The 21,456-nt window shown below is 37.6% G+C and overlaps 1 protein-coding gene across 1 annotated transcript; it reads left to right on the top strand.

Annotated features, from left to right (window-relative positions):
• The first annotated feature begins 14,514 nt into the window (after window positions 1-14,514).
• On the top strand, window positions 14,515-19,827 carry LOC121970770 (vacuolar-processing enzyme-like). Its single transcript, XM_042521724.1, has 9 exons — window positions 14,515-14,790; window positions 16,478-16,642; window positions 16,730-16,886; window positions 17,451-17,536; window positions 17,604-17,803; window positions 18,313-18,361; window positions 18,450-18,662; window positions 18,842-19,048; window positions 19,403-19,827. Exons 1-9 carry the CDS (start codon window positions 14,581-14,583, stop codon window positions 19,583-19,585), a joined length of 1,470 nt encoding a protein of 489 aa, XP_042377658.1. The 5' UTR covers window positions 14,515-14,580; the 3' UTR covers window positions 19,586-19,827.
• Window positions 19,828-21,456: the final 1,629 nt, after the last annotated feature.

Genomic DNA, 21,456 nt, shown 5'->3' with positions numbered 1-21,456 from the left:
CGTGTCTAGTTCTGGAAGAGCAGCACAACCAGACATGACGGTGCCTAAGAGGCACGGTTAGGTACGACAGTGCCTATGAGGCACGATCTGGCCTTGCCTCACTCGAGAAGTGGCGGAAAATTAGAAAAATTGGATTTTTTTTTTTTTTGTATTTTCGGTCCGAATACCATGTAAGGGTTCGGGCAATATATATATGAAATCATTGTAAACCTAATGTAATGTAGAAAGAGAGAATTTCAATAAAACTTCGACCATTTTTGTGGAGTAGGCTTGTTGTCAAACTACGGTAATTCTATCTTGTCTCTCCTTATTTCTTTCTTGTGCTCGGCGCTTTCTTGCGTTCTTTTTTTTGGGATTCCTTTTTGCCTTGTTGTTGTGCAATCTTCTTTCTTCTCTCCTCTTCTTCCACAACTAGAGTTGGAGGGGTTATTGTTAGAGGAGCAACAAGTGTTATCAGAATGACAGTTTCAACATGTCAAGGACATCTTCTGCGAAGTTTGATCTGGTAAAGTTTGACAGAATCAGAAACTTTGGATTATGGTAGAGGAGGGTCACAGACCTGTTGGTACAACAAGACATTCAGAGAAAGGAAATCGAAAAGTATGTAAAGGATGAATTGGGAGGAGCTTCAAGCGAAGGCTGTGACAATGATCAAACTTTGTCTTACGGATGACGTGATGTACCATATCATGGATGAGGGATTACTAGTGGCAGTTTGTCAAAAGTTGAAAAATTGGTACATGTTAAAGTCATTGATAAACAAGCTGTATTTGAAATAGAAGTTATTTGGGTTGAAGATAACAGAATGAATCGATTTGAGTCAACACATCAATGTGTTCAACTAGATTATGAGCGATTTGAAGTGAGTTGATGCGATGATCGAGGACAAAGACAAATCGCTGATGTTGTCGAATTCTCTACCTTCATCTCCTACGTATGAGAATTTGATTAGTACTCTAATGTGGGAAAACAAATACTCAAATTTAGGGATGACAATTTTTCTCATGGGTTGCATAAATGGGGCGGGTTCAGGAGTATTTTCGGGTATGAGTTTAGGTTTGGGGATTTTTGAAATCCCTGTAGTTGAATGGGTGGGTATGGAGATGTTATCTCCATCTCTAAATTGACCTCGATATAATAATAATAATAATAATAATAATAATAATAATAATAATAATGGAGTTTCATCAATTCTGTTTATTAAACTATGAATTATTAATGTTATTATATATGTATTATTTAATTAATAATAATAATATTATTATTATTTATATGTCATTGGATTTTTGTAATAATATTTTTATGAAAAGTGTTAAAAATTGAAACCCTTTGTTGGCCAAGTCGATAGACAATGGACATTTGAAGAGGGGATGGAGATAGAAATGGAGATTTAATCCTCGTTGGGTCAGAAATAGGAATTCACCGATTAGATAGAACCGAGGATGGGGATAGGGATGGAGATAGAGATATAATTTGGGGGCTGGGATGGGGATGACAAACCCACCCCAACCTGCCCTATTGTTAATCGTAGTCAAATTGGAGGAGGTCACAAGTGCTTTGTTGGATTTTTATCAGCGGAAAAAAGCAAGAGACGAAGTTTTCAAAGAGAATGACTTGTAGTGAATACTAACCAAGAGCACGGTAGTAGCAAAACTTGATATGGATCGAACAACAACAATAAGACCCATTCTAAATTGAGAAGGAAGAAGGTGATCACGTGCTACAAGTATGGAGACTAAGGTTATACGAAGAGATTATCCAGAGATGAAGAAAAATATTACAAAGAACAAAGGTAGTTCAACGAAGTCTATAAACATAGTTGAAGAGAAAAATTTAGAGAGGTGATGGAGATATGTTATTAGTTATATTGAGTTCGAAGTAGCTAATGCATGAATCTTAGATTCTACGTATTCATATCACATGATGCAAATAAGAAGTGGTTTAACACCTACAAGGTAGTGAATTATAATTCAGTATTGATAGGGAACGATACATCTTATAGAAACACTGGCATAGAGAACGTCAGAATCACGATATTTGATTGTGTGATCAGAACCTTACGTGATGTCAGACACATACCTGATTTGAGGAAGAATTTAATCTCACTAGGCACACTCGACGGTATTAGTTGTAGTTATAAATTAGTGAGCGAGATGATGAAGGTTAGCAAGGGAGTTCTGACGGTAATGAAAGGATAAAAGCTAACAATGAACATCTACACATTAATAAGGACCACGGTTGTAAGTGGAGTTGCCGCGGTAGAATCTGAATCATACAACATGGTCTTATGACATATGCGGTTAGGGCATATATGAGTGAACATGTGACGCTAGAACTTTACAAGAGAGATTTGTTAGAGGACGTCAAGATGTATAAGTTTGAATTCTACAAATTATGTATTCTTAGGAAATAGAACAAGATGTAATTTGAGACGACAACTCACAAGATAGAGAAGATTCTGCATTACATACATACGAATTTCTAGGGACCAACCAGTGTAGCTTCACATGGAGGACACTTGTATTTTGTGAGTTTTATTGATGACTACTCACGAAAGGTTTGGGTATACTTCTTGCTTCACAAATCGGAGACTTTTTCAAAGTTTATGTTGGGACAATTTCCCTAGGTCAAGTTTGACAAGTTGACTAAGCTTGAGTTGAGTCAAGTTTGAGTCGGGATTTGAATTTTGATGTTTGACAATATAAGGAGATTGCTGGAGCAATCGTCCGGTTATGGAGATGGTCAAAGGGTTGACCAGGTTGATGAGAATACAAGTTAAGTAAGTCAAGGTTGACAAGAGACTTGACCAGGAAAGTCCTAACTGGAGGTTAGGCGTATGGAAGTTCTAATTGGAGGTTAGACGTATGGAAGTCTTAACTAGAGTTTAGACAGTGGTGGAAGTCCTAACTGGAGGTTAGGCAAATTGGAAAGTCAAAGTGTGATCTTAGCAAAGGAGAAAGTCCTGGTGAGGAGCTAGACATTTGGGAAGTCCTGGTGAGGAGCCAGACAACTGAAAGTCCAAGTGTGATCTTGGCAAAGGAGAAAATCTTGGTTGTTGGGATCTTAGATGGCTAGAGGGGGGTGAATAGCCTCTTTGAAAAACACTAAACAGAAATTTCTTCAAGAACTTTGTTAGCACAGCACAGCGGAAATAGAAAAACTAAAACGAAAGAAAACAAACACACAGCAGACACAAGGATATACGAGGTTCGGGGATAACTTGCCCCTACTCCTCGGCGTGTCCGTAAGGAGGACGACTCCTTGATCTTTCGGTAGATCACACCCCGGACAAGATCCGGCTAAAGATGTCTCCTTCTCGGTGGAGCAACCTCTCAACAAAGTCTCAGATGATTATAGATTTAAGCACAAGACTTACAGTGGCTGAGAAAAATATTAAGATGAGCTTACAGCCACGCGGAGAAGAGAACAGAGCAGAGAGCGCACAATCAACCTTCTCAGCAAGGAGCTCACCGCTTCACCAACTTGCTCTCTCGAAGGCTTGATCACAAAAGACAGAGAATTCAGAATACTCTTTCTGAACTCCTCTTCTTCCTTCTTATGTCTCTCTGCTTTACTGGCTCGAATCACCGCCGTCTGCAGAATCGCTGCTGCCAGCAAGGCGTAGCCAATCACCTCTCCTCCTCTTCTGATTCTCTGAACCCATGCCAATGGAAATCACTGGCGTCTCTGGATACCAACCAATGGGTAGAGGTCAAACTGAGCAGCCCAATCGTAATCGGATTTCGCCAGTGAACGTTGATGCCCCAAATGTATCTGTTGCAGCAAATTACAGTGAAAAGGGTACTTGTCTCCTTCTCTTAATGAAGCTTAATTTGAATCCAAACATGAGAATGTGACCTGCAACCTGCAAGCTAGAAAGACTCACAGTAAATGGTTAAAAACAGATAGGTGAATATAAATACGGCAATCGAAAAAGTGCATGCAAAGCAAACAATACCGTGGGTGATGCGGGCCGAACCACGCTTCTGAATCATCGCTGATCGCGGACCGATCGAACTAATCTGATCGGTCCCGAGACCGATCAGGTCGCTCTTCCGAGTGCTGTCTCGATCGGTCTGCGGACCGATCAGGCACTATCTGATCGGTCCCGGACCGATCGATGTCGCCGTCCGGTGCTTAAAGCCTCGATCGGTCTCCGGACCGATCAATAAAATCTCGAGGGCTGCGATTGATTTCGATCGGTCCGCACCGATCGGTAAAATCGAGGGCTCGATCGATTCGATCGATGTCCGCATCGATAGCCATCGATCAATTCGATCGGTCGGCAGACCGATCAGGTATAAAGGTTTCACTGGATCGGTCTGCAGACCGATCCAGCTTCTTGACTCAGTCCGGGTCGAGCCCTCTCTGACTCCGCATGCCAAGTTTCCTTCTTGGACTTTTCAACACCAGATATCCGATCACCCTTGATCCATCTGGATTTTCCCTTGCCCGGCTTCACTCACCAGGAGTTGCACCTAGCTTCACTCACTAGGGTTTTCACCTGGCTTCACTCACCAGGACTTGCACCTAGCTTCACTCACTAAGGTTTTCACCTGGCTTCACTCACCAGGACTTTCCAACTGCTTCAATCAGGTCAACCTAGTCAACCTGGATTAGTAATTAATCTGAGTTAATTATCTGATACAAACTTAAATCAGTGTCAACAGCAAAACAACATCCAGGTCAGACTGTATCAACATTGGTGAGGAGCCAGGCATTTGGGAAGTCCTGGTGAGGAGCCAGACAATTGAAAGTCCAAGTGTGATCTTGGCAAAGGAGAAAGTCCTGGTGAGGAGCCAGGCATTTGGGAAGTCCTGATGAGGAGCCAGACAACTGAAAGTCCAAGTGTGATCTTGGCAAAGGAGGAAGTCCTTGTGAGGAGCCAGGCAACGGAAAGTCCAAGCATGTGGTCTTGGCAAGGTAAGTACTAGTGTGATTTGGCAAGGAGAACTCGATAACTAGGATGAGGCCGAAGGAAGCTTTTGAAGGCAAGACGTGAAGGATGGGGAGATATCCGAGGGACGCAAGGCTGATGGAGGAGGATAGAAGGCTAGTTCGAGGTTGGTCAAGTGTGGCCAAGTGCTAGGCATTGAGACCCAACAAGTCACGGTCCATTGGGAGTTGGGTTTGGGAATTTGGATTTGAGTTTGAGTCAAGTCCAGGCTGGTCAATCGATCGGGCGATCGATTGAACCAGAGTCCAATCGATCAATGGATCGATTAGAGTGTGCTACGATTGAGGGAAGTCCCAATCAATCGATCGATCGATTGGGATGTGAAATCGCGAGCACAGAAGCTTTCCCAATCGATCGGGCAATCGATTGGGAGCTGTCAATCGATTGGTCGATTGATTAGGCAGGGGAATTCTTGCGTGATCGCGAGAACACAGAAAACTTCTGAATCGATCCACCGATCGATTCAGATGTTCCCAATCGATCGGTCGATCGATTGGGATTCGACCCTTGGGCAGGATGTAAGTGATGGACGGCTGTGATGGAGCGGTGCTGACGTGACAATCGATTGGGGATAGATTGGATCGATTGGGAGCACTGTTTAAAGCCTGGGTGAAACGTTTTCTTCGCCAGATCTTTTGTGATTTGTTTCCTGCGAGCTTACAACGATCTTCAGCGACTTTCTCCGATCTTCACCGCCAGTTCTTGAAGGCTCTTGGGAGTGTTCTATCAATGTTCAAGAGGCAACAACAAGCACAAGTAAGCAAGAAGAGAGTGTCTTTACATGTAATTGTATTCCTTCTTCTTGTATTTTTGTGTGTATTGTTGTGTGAGTTTGTACGAGGCTTCTCCGCCTCTGGCTACAACTGAGAAGGAGTGATTCATAGTGGAGATAGCGTGTCATGTGTGGATCCTTGGATTAGTCACCTCATCTTGAGGTGGATACCAAGTAAATCCTAGTTGTTAGCGTTGTGAGTGTTTGTCTTTATATTTCGCTGCACATTATCAAGACAAAGCAAACCAATGCAAGAGCGACGAGCCGTTATTCACCCCTCATCTAGCGGGCACAAAGGTCCCAACAGTTTAAACTGTGGAAAATCGAAGTAGAGAACCAGACTATACAGAAGATCAAATGTCTTAGGTCAGACAATGAAACTAAGTACATGGATTTAAAGTTTCAGAAATTTTATAAGCAATATGAGATTGTGAGACATTTTTCGATTTGCAGGATACCTCAGCAGAATGGTATGGCGGAAAGGTTAAACATGACAATAATTGAGAATGTAAGATGTCTCAGGCTAAATACAGGGGTTGCAAATAATTTCTGGGCTGAAACGGCTAACATGACGAGCTATCTAATTAATAGATCACTAAGGGTAGCATTAGAAGGCAAAATATCAGAAGAGGCATGGACAAGGAATCAGGTTGATTACTCTCACCTTCGAGTTTTTGGATGTTCAATCTATATGCACATATATCTAGTGAGGAAAGATTAAAGTTGTATGTAAATCAAAGTAGTGTATTTTTTTTGGGTATCAAAAGAGTCAAAGACTTCAAGCTTTGAGATTCTAAGGCAAACAAGGTGGTGATCAACAGAGATATGATATTTTTACGAGAAGGCCATGTTATAATGTACTCAGAGAGAAGAAGGAAATGTAATATCACAAAGCAACAAGGAGGAAAAAGACATTGTGAAAGTGGAGCTAGATACTCATAATTCTAATGATACTAGCTTGAGGCATACGGAGAATCACGCTATAGCTGGAGGCAAGACGAAATGAGTCAAAGCCACCCACCATATATGGATTTGAGATTTGGTATCTTATGCGCTTGTCACTAGTAGCGGAGATCCTACATCCTTCCAAGAGACGATTTACAACTCCGAGAAGGACGAGTGGATGTGTGCTATAATGGAGGAGATGAAGTCGTTGCATAAGAATCAAACACGAGATATAGTGGAACTTCCTAAGGGAAAACAAGATATAGGGTGCAAGTGGGTATTCATGAAGAAGGTGTTGGTGTGGTGGAAGCAGTTCAGATCACTAGGTGGGGGGCGGTGTGAATTGTGTACCTACAAATTAAGACTAAAATATTTTTCCTAAAGATCTAACAAGGACACACACATTAATAATTAGCAAATAACATAAAAAAAAAAAAAAAAGAGGCCAAATTTACTTGGTTACAATCCTCAGGTTATTAGTCCAAAACTATGAAAAACTCTACTAAGAAATGACCCGGAGATGGAGAAACCTTTTACACCAATTGAGCATAAAGGAAATAACAGAACTGAAAGATAATGTATTCGAATATGTGTTATGTTTGTTTTTCGAGCTTCAGTCCTATTTATAGTTTTCATCTCGATCTGATTATTTACTGACGTGGCACTCTTCAGTTGATCATAAGCTCCTTGGTCGTTTGTATTCGTCAAAACCTAATCAATGTTGACAACAATTCTCTAACGGTTATGGATGACTCCTCAATCTCTGATCGCCTGTAGGCTTGTTAATGTGGACTCTATTCAGATTTGTTGGCAATGTCTCTTGCTAACGTGGCGATGACACTTAGTCTCCCGGAGCACTCCGATCATCTGGAAATGGTGAACCTTAGACTTGACCATTTCGCTTTGTCTCGGTTACCTTGCGTAGTCTTCCTTCCAGCTCTTTGTCCATCGGATACATTGAGCCCTTCTAGCTTGCTATTGTGCGCCCTTCTCGTTTTGCTCGAGTATTCTTCTGCAGCTTCTCATATCTCGGATGCACAAAGCTTGTGTCTTTTGCCAAGGTTTGTAGTCTCCGATGCTCCTAAGCCATTGGATATCTGTAAGTTCCCCTAAGTACCTTCATACTTAGATATACAGATTAAAATACAACAAAATCTAACTTAAATTTATTTGATAACACATTAAAATACAACTAAGGGTTCTAACATTCTATTCCTTTTTAATGATTATTAAACTAAGTTTAAATTAGGATAAAAATTAAACATAATACAAATAAGTAAAATAATTTAATTCCTCCTACATTTATGCCTAATTTTTCATTTATCTCCCTTTTGACAACAACAAAATAAATGTGGGTATAAATAAAATTTCTAAAAATATTGTAAAATTCTAAAAAAAAATCAGAAATATTTATCAAAAGTAAAGAACAATATTTTCAATCATAGACAACTAATTTGCTCGAATACTTGTTTTTCATTAATTTTCAAAATACTAGATTCACATTTTTCAAAATATAATTATAGAAAAAATTTTATGCGTCAATAAATTATGAAAATTTACCAACTAACAGAAAACAATTTATATTTTCTCAGAAAAATATTCTGCATAAAATTTCGAACAGAATATTTAAAAAATAAATTTTGATTTTATGTATACATATCAAATATTTTGATATTATGAGTGACTATTCTAAAATTTTTCTAAGCTATTAGAACATATTATGCACCCAAAATAAATTCATGCCTATTAAATTTATCAAATATTTTTGCAGAATAAATATTTTAATAATTTTCTAATTTAACCCTTTGGGTATTTAAAATTACATTTTGATTCTCTATACCTAATCCTTGTTAGTTAAATTTTATTCTTTAGTTCTTTAACATTATATTCAGATTATTTGAACCAATAGAAAAAATTTCTAATGCAATTTTATTAGTTTCTATTGTTTCCTTAATTTTGCATTTTTATCCTTAATATTTTCAAAATGTTCAATTGAACAAGAATCTTCCAATTTATTTTCTAATTCAATTTTAATCTTTTTAATTTCATGCGTTTATTTCTAACTTTACATAATGATCTAGATATCATTTTAATTGCATCATATAATTGATCCGAGGGAAGATGTCTTACTTCACTTACCGTGTCAGACTCGTAAGTTGAGCCCCCCTACATTGTTGTTTTCTGCGCTTGAGCTTTCTGACTCTTCTTCTTGATGAGTTGTCATTAGTGCAATACTAGTTGTATACTTAATATCTGAATACTTTGAAGATGAGGTTTCACATCAAGTTGCTTTTAGCATTTTTTCTTTGGGCTTTGCTTTATCTTTCTCCTTTTTCTTGGTCTTTTTCTTGAGCTTGAGACAGTTGTCCTTGATATGACCATATTTATCACAGTTGAAATATCTTACCTTCCTCCTTTGTCTTTTCTTTAATAGTTTCTATGCTTGTCTCCTATCAAAATTGTTAGTGTTAAAAAATTTACCAATATTTCTTACCAAGTATGTTTGTTCATCTCCGTCCATTGAAGACTCTAAATCTGACTCGTTTTGCTTTGCTTGTACAACCATATTGTGGTTCATCATTCTTGTTTCTTTCATACCTTAATATCTAGATTTGTTGTTTGTTGACATGACACTCTCTTGTCGATGGTAGGCTCCTCGGTCACTTGTATTTGTTGAAACCTGATCCACGCTGGCAACGGTCCTCTGATAATTCTGGATTACTCTTAGCTCTCCGATCGCCTGTAGTCTCTTCAGTTGCCTAGATGCTTGTTGACATGGACTTCGTCCTGATTCATTCAGCAATGACTCTTGTTGATGGGGCGATCATTGACCATTTCGCTTTATCTCGGTCATCTTACACAGTTTTCCTTTGAGCTATTTGTCCCTTGGATACACTAAACCTTTTTGGCTCGCTCGTGTTCATCCTTCTCATTCTACCAAAGTACTCTTTCATAGCTCCTCGTACCTCGGATGCACAGAATCTGTCGACTCCTTTACCATGCTAGCATTCTCGCTTGCTTGTGTCTTTTGCTAAGGTTTGTCGTCTCCGATGCCCTTTAGCCATCGAGTACATGTATAGTCTCCTAAGTTCATACATAGACATACATATTAAAACAAAATATGACTTGACTTAAACTTATTTGACAATGCATCAAAATACAACTAAAGGTTTTAACAGAAGGAAACATTGTCAGAAGGAGAAAAAGTGAAGTTCAAGACTTGTTTGGTAATAAAGGAACACTCATAGAGAAAGAAGATCGACTACGATGAAAATTTCTCTTCGGTGGTGAGACATACGTCAATCAAAGCAGTGTTGACACATCACGATTTGCAGCTGGAGCAAATGAATTTGAAGACAATATTTTTTTCATGATGATTTGGAGGAGTAGACTTTTATGTCACAACCTTAGTGATTTAGTCAACCCGAACAAGAGCGTTTGGTTTGCAATTTGAAGAAAGTGCTTTATGAATTGAAACATTCTCCTAGGTAATGGTACAAGTGTTTCGATTCGTACACGATTCAATCCAGATATAGGAGATGTGAGTATGATTATTGCATATACGTGAAGAGCCTAGAAGATGGATCATTGGTTTTTATTGTATTATATGTGGATGACATGTTTATTGCTGCAAAGAAGATGAAAAAGGTCGACAAATTGAAGAGACTGCTGGGCAAGGAATTTGACATGCAAGATTTGGGCGAGACCATGAAGATTCTTGGGATGAAAATTCACACGGATAGAACTGCATAGAGATTATGACTGTCTTAACTTAGATATGTGGAGAAGGTACTGGATTGGTTCAACATGAGTAATCCGAAGTTAGTGAGTACACCTCCGGTGTAACATTTCAAATAATTCAATACACAATGCCCAAAAATGGATGAACAGATCTAGGAGATGTCAAGGGTTTCATATGTTAGTGCAGTTGATTGTTTGATGTATTCCATAGTTTGCACGAGACTAGATTTGGCATACACCGTTAGTATGGTGAGCAAATTTCTCTCATATTTTGGTTGACCGTATTGAAATTTAGTGAAATGGATTTTCAAATACTCGAGGAATACAACTGATTGTGATATTATGTTCAGCAAACTACTGGAAGATCCTTCAGTTATTGGGCATGTGGATATATGCTATGCAGGAGATTTAGATGATAGGAGTTCTACTGATGATATGTGTTTACTGTAATGAGAGGACCTATCTGTTGGAAGTTTATAATACAAGTTATCGTTGTATTGTCCACTACGGAGTTAGAGTACATGACAACATTAGTTGAAACAATGAAGAAAGGTTTATGACTTACAGAGTTGGTCAAAGAACTGAGTGTTCAGTAAGGTGAAGTCATGTTGTTGTGTGATAGTCAAAGTGTTATCTATTTGGTGAAGATTCATGTATATCATGTGAGGACTAAACACATTGATATGAGGTTTCACAAGATCATAAACTTGATTGTTTCTGGAGAAATTCAGCTTGAGAAGGTTCATATTGCAAACAATGTTGTAGACATGTTAATGAAGCTAATGATCACAGAAAAGTTCAAGCATTTCGTGTTTCTAGATGCTAGAGGAATGAAACCCAAACCCAGCGTGCAGGTGGAATTTTTTGCTTAGATGCTTGTGTGTTTCTGAAAGGGTAGATATTCATCAAGGTGGAGATTGTTGACGAGTGACTTATATTTGAGTGGAGGTCAATATGAAGGACGTCACAAAAGTGGGAAGAAGGGGTATGGCTGGATCGCGTCTACCAATCATGGCTGGACTGTATATATTTTTGGAGATGTAGTACTTCTAAGCACGAGCGTGTCCACTGGACACGGCAGGGCGTGCCCGATTTTAGAAGAGCGGCATAGTCTGGCCTTGCCTCACTTGGTCGTGCCTTGCACGAGAAGCAGTGAAAAATCGGGAAAATATTTTTTTTTCCTTTTTATGTATTTTTGATTCGAAATATCATGTAAGGGTTTGTATATATCTATATACTTGTACTCGATGCTTTCTCATGTTTTCTTGTTGGGATTCCTTCGTTGCCTTATTGCTATGTGATCTTCTTTCTTCTCTCCTCCTCTTCTTCCGCAATTAGAGTTGGAGCGGTTATTACTGCAATTAGAATTGGAGGGGTTATTGCTAGAGGCGCAACACAGTGAAAGGGTGATATCTCTGCATGGTGGTGTTAATTAAGCGACCATAGTGTCCGACAATATGGTAAAAGGTGATTCGCTCACTCTAACTTCTCCACCAACAGGTCCCTAGGTCAACACGGAGGAGATAAATCACGGATAACTACTAGCCATTAGAGTACTGGCCAAGGCATGGGGGGAGGGAGACATGCTCAGCTGCACCGAGTTTCGACCCCATGATCTAATATGGCAATATCTCATGACCTAATGTAGCAATACCTTATGCCTCAATTATCGCACTGCCCCGCCTCGAGAGGACCACAATAGTGCTTGACAATGGTGGCAAAAGGCGAATACGCTCGCCCCCAGTGCCTCCGCCAACCCGTCCCAGGGTCAATACGGACGAGGTAAATCACGAGCAGCTATTAACTTTTGTAATAGTGACTAGCACATAAGGAAGGTATTTATCTCGACTTTGTCGAAATTCGAACCTCAGACCTCATGGTGATAACACCTCAAACGCTAGCCACTAGATCCATCCGAGAGGACAATTACCATAGTGCTTGACAATGACACTAGATTAGACGACCAAGGTGCTCAATTGATCGATCAAGTCTGCCAACTTGATCGAGGTGACTATGTCGCTAGATTGAAGATCAAGACGCTCAAATGGCTTATTGCAATGCTCAATCGCCCAACCAAAACCCTCAATCATGCGGCCATAGGGCATTAGGTGGCTCCGGCAGGTAGATAGCGAGTGGTACTTGATTGGTTGGTTGGTAGGGTGATGACATTTGTTGCTTGGGCTAGTGGCCATTAGGTGACATTAGTGACAATCATATATACGAGGATATTGATGATTTTTTTTTTTGTCCCTTCGCCTACTCCTCTTCCTATAATTGTGATAGATAACTTGCCCCCGTCGATAAGATAACTTGAACTATGAGAAGATCATGATTCAAATTTTAAATTAGACGAATATTTTGAAGCTCGGCTTCTAAATATATACAAGTTGTGCTCCAGATGAATTAGAGAGAACACCATGTACCTTCATGATTAGTTGAGGTGAAGTCTAAACACTGAATTATATATAAAAAATATTCATCCCTCATCCTTCTAATTCACACCTCACCCTTTTCATCCTTCCTCTCCCATCCTATCCCAATCAGCAGGTAAACAAAGTCTAGATTCATCCAATTTCTTTATAGGAAAATATATATATATATACCTATATATAATTGTTAATATACGGATCGATTGAAACGATCCGTGACGGTATTTTTGGGACACCTGAAATTGATCCAAGTGCCCCAATTAAAATATGCAGTTGCCTTTTGGGTTTTTGTTTTTATTTTTTTTTTACTTCAAGATTAAGCTAATAAGATTTTATCTTTAGAATTTAAGAGTTGAGCTATATTATTAAACACACAAAAAAAAATTTAAATTGTCAAAATAAATAAATATATATATATATATATATATATATATATTTTTTTTTTTTTTTGATATTTTGTACATCATTACCTTGCATATTTATGAGTGACTAAGTGTAAATCCGGATGCTTAGATGTCTGTCCGGGCGTCCCGATTCTCAAAAGTGAATTATAGCGCTTGGTCAAGTGTTTAGGCGCTCGAATTTACATTCAGTCATCCATGAATATGTAAGATAAGGGTGTACAAGGTAAAATGTCTCTCTCTATATGATTTTATTATGCTAAGGACCTTATGCCATATAATATAAAAATCTTAAAAAAGTTTCAATTTTTTTTTTTGTTTAATATTATAATCTAATTCCTAACTCTTAAAAATAAAATTTTATTGGCACAACTAGAATCTTAAAAAAATAATAAAAAATAAAATGGGACAGGCAATCCACCAGAATATATAATATATACACTCCTGAGTGTTCCTCACATGTTCGGACGTTTCGATTTATTTTTGAGAATCTGGGTGCTCGAGACAACATCCGGATGCCCGAACATATGAGGGGTGTCCAGAAGTGTCTAGGGTAAGGATTCGAATGTCGTCCCGAGTACCTTGATTTTCAAAAGTAAATCAGGATATCCAGACATGTGAGGGACGCTCATATATATATATAAAAGAAAAAAATAGCATGTTATTTCTTCGATATTAGTCCTTGAATTTAGGGTTATAAAAAGTGTACGAGGAAAGGGATGTGTATTTTGTGAAACAAAAACCCTTCATCTATAAAATGTTTGTCTTTTGCTTCAAGCAACTTGCTTTCTTTTTAATGAAATGAAATGATCATGTATTTTTTTTCTTTAAAACTATTTAATTGTTTGAATTATTAGAACCACTTTATAATGATTGCTCCACTTTGCTTATCAATATGGGAAGCTCTTGATTGATAGGTATAATTCACATAGTTAAAAAGCTTTTTTAGATTTTTTTTAAAAAAAATATTTATTTGTATATATAAATTTGAAACTTGAACTTAATGTATAAATGGATCTTGTCCATTTCTTGCCATCCCTAGATTCCCATTTTTTTTGGAATTGTTCTTTACTATTGTAAAAAAAAAATAAAATAAAATTAATGAAGCCAATCAGTGGTCATCAAAATAATTGTATCTATTAAACATAAATTAAGTTAATCGAAATTAAAAGTCTCTTTTGCGGGTCCAACGCAGAACCGACGGCTGCGATGCATTCATCAGCAACAGCACGAAAGTAAAGCATGAGCCCAGCCTGCTATAAAAGAGTCTCTACTCCTTCGCCTCTTGCTTATATCTCGTCAGTGTTTCCTTTCTCCGTTTGATCGTAAGTCACGATGGGCTGCTCCGCCGCCGGCGCTGCCCTCCTCACCGTAGCTTTCCTCCTCTCGATTATGCTTTCTGATGCTATCAGAAACCCCATACGGCTTCCTTCCGATAGAAACGAGGGTCTGAGGGTCGAAAGCGGCAGCGGCGGCGACACCGTAGGAACCCGATGGGCAGTGCTCATCGCTGGATCCAACGGTTTTTACAACTATCGTCATCAGGTATTTGTCGAATCCGTCGTGTTCATTTATCTCTCCTCTTTTAGTTCTGGATTGCTTTGTAATTGTCTATGTACTAAGTTTCTTGTTTTAAGTTCGATGATATGCTTTTGCCCTCCTTTTTTTCGGTATTTGATAATCTTAGAACTTTTTTTTTTTGGCTTTTTCTTTGGGGATTCCAATCTTGTTTTTTTCTTAAAATTGTTTTCTATTGGTCCGTGTTATCTCTTGGTTTGCATGGTGATTTGCAAATAATACAATAAATTTGTAAAACAATTGAGAAGGGCGTAATGAAATTGATTTGACAACTTTAGTGGGTAAACTGATTTTTTAATGAGGATAATTTTGATGGGACCAATTGGAACTTATTTATTTGTTTATTTAATTTGTTCAATCCATTTTGTCCCCTCTGTCGTATTGTTTGTCGGGTCGTTTTGACTGGCTGTTGTGGCTCAGTTTCTATTCAACTGTCGGGTCGTTTTGACTGGCTGTTGTGGCTCAGTTTGTATTCAACTCTGCAGGCTAAGCCCCAACCTAAACATTCACATACGATTGAAGATGTGGCCTAGTGGTGCGGGTGCGACGTGAGTTAGTGCAGGAATAGAGCAACAATAGAGTAAGGATAAATATTGTTTCGAAAATAAAATAGAGGAAGAATCAAACCTTCGAATAGAGCAAGAAAGAGTTATGAAGGATGATTAAGAAATCATAATTGTGTTCCAAATTTATTTTAGTAAGCAAATATAAAATTCTATGAAAACTCATAGAAAATAAAATAATGATTCCTATAAACCAAAAACACCTTAAATTTTTTTATTTGGGCTATGTCAGTTCTCAGGTTTTGAGTTGTGGTTCTGGATTCTTTCACCTTAAGAATCGTGAGATACAAGGCATAAACAAAGTGGAGATTCTTCTGAGGAAGTGTATTAGGTGTCTAAAAATGCTTGAATTGAGTTTTTAATTTTTGTTCCTTGATCTTGATTTGAGAGTTATCTAATGAAGTGAAAATTTATTTGCATGAGTGAGGATAATTTTTATCCTTGTTTTGTTCTCTCTTTGAGAATTAGATGCAATTCAAACCGTGTAAAATCATTTTCTTGTATGTGAATTATGCATATTATCATTTTCTGTTCATAGAGGTTGCTCTTGATTCATAGAAAACCTAAACTTGTACCATATATGTGTCTACCTTTTATTTATTTAGATGTTGGGGAGGTAGATTGCTCCAACCACAAAAACAAGGTGATTTCCACTCTGAATATATTAAGTTTTTTGTCAGCATCTAGATGACAGAGTAAGATATCTCACCAATCTGTGGTAGATTCTACGTGAGATTTTTTAGTGATATTGATCTCAACAGGTGGTGTATGAGCTACTTTACCAATTTTAGTTAGACAAATTTTCTTCAGTAATGTGACATGCCAGATGTATGAAGCATGAATCTTTTCTTTGTTGGTATTAAGTAATAAGGCTATTAGTAAACATAGTTTGCTAGCACCTGAAGTTGGGGCATTGGGTAATCATATTCATGTACTTTTTCTCTTTTTCTTGCCTTACAAAGTTCTGTTGAAAATACTTTTTTTTATAAAAAGAATTTGAAGGAATTCTTGTATGAAATAATAGTTCCTTTGTCTATCTGTATGCACTCTTCATTGTACATGGATCCTAACACTTTAAAGCATCAACTCAGGCAGATATTTGCCATGCATATCAAATAATGAAGAACGGTGGACTGAAAGATGAGAATATTATTGTTTTCATGTATGATGACATTGCACACAACAAGGACAACCCAAGACCAGGCGTCATAATCAATCATCCCAAGGGTGGAGATGTGTATGCTGGAGTTCCAAAGGTTTGATATTTTTTTAACACACTTCATTCTCAATATTTTCTTGGTTGCCCTGTATTACTTGTCTCAATCTGGATCAATTCCTTTCAGGATTATGTTGGAGAGGATGTTAATGTGAACAATTTCTTTGCTGTTCTCCTTGGAAATAAAACTGCTCTAAATGGAGGTAGTGGAAAAGTAGTTGATAGTGGTCCAGATGATCGTATTTTTGTATTTTACTCTGATCATGGTGGACCAGGGATTCTTGGTGAGTACTATCCTAAATTTTGTCATTCCATTACTTTTTTGAAAGCAGATATCATTTATCTCATGTTTAATGCTATACTTTCTTTGAGGGGAAGTAGGATAGAAATGAATTATCTTGTTTTCACTCTATTTTATTTTTCGTGTTTATTTTGGTGGAACCATAGAAAATAAATAATCTTACTTATCTATGCTTAGTCATTGGTTAAACTTCATTTACCGCCCTTTCCACCTAATTTTGTTAAAATAAAACAGAGGGATTTGATGGAATTAAATTTCTTCCTTGTCTCTGTTTCCTGCCAAATAAACAAGACATAATATTCCTTTTCATATTGTTTCCCCTCTTAATTCCATCCAAGTAAATATCACATAAAGGATGTGATAGTTTGGGTTTGTCTGATTCATGCAGTTAATCTGACACAACAGTCTTTTGTTAGATGATGTAATGTAACACTGAAAAGAATCAAAGAAGATTAAGGGGGAACAACTTCATGAGTTATCTTTTGTTGCATCTTCCTTTGTCGATAGAAACAGTGATACTGATGCACTGACAATTGGAAATTTGTAGGGATGCCCACATATCCTTACCTGTATAGTGACGAGTTGGTTGATGTGTTGAAGAAAAAACATGCTTTGGGGTCTTACAAAAGCTTGGTAACAACTTCTATGACATCATTTAATTTCGTAAGCACACAATTTATTACTCACTTTGATGTTTCAGGTATTTTATCTTGAAGCTTGTGAGTCAGGGAGTATTTTTGAGGGTCTTCTCCCAGAAGACATAAATATTTATGCAACGACGGCATCAAATGCTTATGAGAGTAGTTGGGGAACTTATTGCCCTGGAGATCGCTTTAGACCTCCTCCAGAATTCTACACCTGCTTGGGTGACTTGTATAGTGTTTCTTGGATGGAAGACAGGTACACGAACTACATAATGTTATCCAGTTTGACTTATTGTTCGGTCATGAAAAGAACTAAAGTTGTAGCCAGTGGTAAAATCTTTAGAACCATTGCATGCATATCCTTAGAAAAAAAATGTTTGTTGATGAAACTCCTTGCATACTTCCAAAGTTGAATGATGAGATATTCATATGAAGACATTTTCATGTTTATTTTTTCTACATATTCAATTTTATGTATTTGTTAAGTGGGTATTTCTTACTTTTCCATGTTTCTTCTCGGTAATATTTTTAGCAACATTATATGTGCTATACTCTTCTGGGAGTCTCGAGTGTTTGACATCAAATCAAATCAGCTAAACTTCCCTTTTTAGATATCTCTAGAATAGGGTTCTTTAGTGCATATGACAGAAATGAGTGTTTGATTAGTAGTTAAATTAAAAAAATTCTATACAAAATTTGGTACAAGCTTGCTTGGCTTTTGTGATATCTGACTAATTCTATGCAATCTGTTACCCATATATGCAGTGATATACACAATTTACAGACTGAAACATTGAAGCAGCAGTATCGACTTGTAAGCACTTCTGAATTTGGTCTGTGTTTCTTGGCAGTTGTTTGGTAGCCTTTTGGGTTTGAATTTCTTCGTCCTACATCCTTTACAGGTCAAAACCAGAACTTCAGTTAACGAGACATATAAATCTGGTTCACATGTGATGCAATTTGGAGATTTAGAACTCAATGTGGAAAACCTTTTCGTGTACCTGGGTTCCAATCCTGCCAATGCTAATGCCACTTTTATCGAAGATAATTCATTGTATTTTCATAATGATGCTGTTAACCAACGGGATGCAGATCTAGTCTATTTTTGGCATAAGGTTGGTGCGTCTCGGCTACCTGATTTGAGTTACATGTGCTCTTAATTCTCTCACTTACTTCTGGTCCTTGTGTAATTTTCATTGTTTCAGTGGTTAATGCTGAGGTTTAGAATTATCTTCATCTAACATGTTGATTTGCTAATTGTTTATGACTAAAATCTTCCATTTTCCTTCTGAAGTATGAAAGGGCACCTCTAGGCTCATCCCAGAAGCTTGGTGCCCACAAGGAATTACTTGATGTAATGGCTCATCGTTTGCATGTCGATACTAGTGTAGAACTGATTGGGAACTTGTTGTTTGGTTCTGAACGAGGATCAGAAGTGCTGAAAATGGTTCGTCCTTCAGGCCAGGCTTTGGTGGATGATTGGTCCTGCCTCAGATTGATGGTGAGCATACTGATCAGTTAGTTTTAAAAACAATTTTAGTTCATACTTATTTTAACATGTCTATGAATTATTCTAAAAGACACTTGCATGCTCATTAGAGTGACAAGTTGAATTACTAAGACTTATTGACACCCTTGCCAACACTTTTTAGGAACGAAAACAAGTGTAGTTGGTTAGGTATTGACTTCTCTGAGCAAATGCTCAAGTTACTATGCAATTTCTATAGTAGGCATATCTAATCTAGAATTGAAACTCAAATTCATTCTCGACAACTTCCTCAACATTTGCATCATTAGACTGAGTTAGAATTTCTCTCCTTTCCTGCTCTCATTAAAAAGTGATTTTTCTTTCTAGGTGAGGACTTTTGAGATGCATTGCGGATCTCTCTCTCAGTATGGGATGAAACACATGCGCTCTCTAGCAAACATCTGCAACGCAGGTATCAGCGTAGAGGGCATGGCGAAGGTTTCTGCACAAGCTTGCAATAGCATCCCCACCAATCCCTGGAGTTCTCTCCACAGGGGTTTCAGTGCCTAAACTTGCGATGGACTGGTCGTCATCATGTGAATACTTGCATTAATCTATAGTCAAGTTGTTTAGCTATTTTCTCCAGCTATACGTGTATCACACAAAGGCTGGACAAAGTGCATTCATCACCATATCGTAAAGGTATTCTCCAGCAATGTGAATATATTTTAAGATGACTGGATATAGATTCCCTACTCTGGTGTGTAAATTCGTGTTTAATTAGTGAAAATGAAGCCTAAGTTGTCTGTGAATTAAGCTTTCAAAATTTCTATTGTGGTTTTAGTATAGAACTATATATTTAGTCAAATGTTATTATTATTATTATTATTATTATATATTTTTTCTCTTTTCCCTTTTAAACATTTGTACATGAAATAACTAAAATGTTATGGGCCCATTTAACTATGAGGGCCATTATGAAGGCAACCCACATCTTTTCACTGGCATCCTGTCAAAACCATTATAATCGCTGTTATTTAACTCCAATCTAGTTCACTACCAACAAAGAAGCCTTTACTTGTTGAAACCCCGGTGCTAGCAGTTTGCGATAAGTCTCTTCGCTTTCTCTGCACCAATCCTTTTCTTCTTGGTCGTCTGAACTGGATATGGATACATGATTTGTCTCATACTCGGACTCGAATCCTTGACTCGGACTTGGATCCGGCTGTCTTCCTCTGTCATTAGAGTCATGAAGCTTGTTTGCTTCTGTTCCTCCATGTCTGACTCCTCCGACGATGACTCGTTCCAAGTGACCTTGAGTGTCTTCTTTCTCCTTGGTTTCTTAGATTTGTCCGCTTTTTGATTAGGACATTCAGACTTGTAATACCCTTTTGCATTCCAACCATAGCATGTTACCTTAGATTTTGAGTTGCTCAGTTTGCTTTGACCTGATTGTTTGTCCTTGAGTTTGACTTATCTTCAAATTCTGGTCCGCTCGAGATTTGAACTTGGCCTTCTTGCTCTTGGCTTGCCTTGTAATCAACGCAATATTTCTTGCCTTGTAATCAACGTAATATTTTTCTCGGTTTGACTCGAGTTAGTTGCTCATGCAACTCAAATTCGCAAAACATTTTATCAGACTTTACAATCATAAGATCTCTATAAACTTTGTATTCATCTACCATAGATGGTCATAAAGAATTTTGAGAAAATGATTTAAATACGTACCTTATTATAGTGCGACTTTCCATTTGATGATCGATCGAATGGAGCTCATTTAGCATATCCTTTATTTGTGTATGTAATTGACTTACGGTCTCACCTTCCTACATTTTACAATTAAACAATTGGTTTAATAAGAGATCTCTTTTTATTACCTTTAAATCATTAGTTCTCTCATGAAGTTTAACTAATTTGTCCCAAAGTTCTTTAGTATTTTCAAAGGGTCCAACTCAATTGAGTTCCACCTTTGGTAGTCACGTTGCAATGTTTTTCATAGCCTTGAAATTGACTTAGCTTTTTTCTTGAGTCCACTTATATGGATCCAATGGTTCTCCAAGATCATCAACTGGTATTGTGTATCCCTTCTTGATGTTAAACCACATATCAATCTTTGTTTTTAGGTAGTACTCCACCTATCTTTTCCCATACTCGAAGTCTACTCAATTAAACAGGGGTGCACGAATTATGCTATAGCTTTCTTGATGAATCATAAATATCTTGCAAAAAACAGAACTAAAAACAAGCTGTTCCAAAACTTAATCTTAGGTAAGCAGTGTGATTGTAAATAAGAACTATATAAACAAAAGAAAAAAAAATGCTTCCAATAGTGATTACACCTATTCTCAACACTCTCGTTTTAATACCAATTGTTAAATCGAGAAAACAATAAAGGGGAGGGGAGGATGAATATCATTTTTAAAACCTTTTCTTTTAGTTTC

This window comes from Zingiber officinale, chromosome 1B (genome assembly GCF_018446385.1).
Source record: "Zingiber officinale cultivar Zhangliang chromosome 1B, Zo_v1.1, whole genome shotgun sequence".
Taxonomy (NCBI): domain Eukaryota; kingdom Viridiplantae; phylum Streptophyta; class Magnoliopsida; order Zingiberales; family Zingiberaceae; genus Zingiber; species Zingiber officinale.
This window is presented reverse-complemented; position numbering and strand designations above follow the sequence as displayed.

Coding starts and splice junctions, on each gene's coding strand:
- LOC121970770 (XM_042521724.1), top strand. CDS start 14,581: ATGGGCTGCTCCGCCGCCGGCGCTGCCCTCCTCACCGTAGCTTTCCTC. Junction 14,791..16,477: donor TTTACAACTATCGTCATCAG/GTATTTGTCGAA, acceptor GCATCAACTCAG/GCAGATATTTGCCATGCATA. Junction 17,537..17,603: donor TGGGGTCTTACAAAAGCTTG/GTAACAACTTCT, acceptor TTGATGTTTCAG/GTATTTTATCTTGAAGCTTG.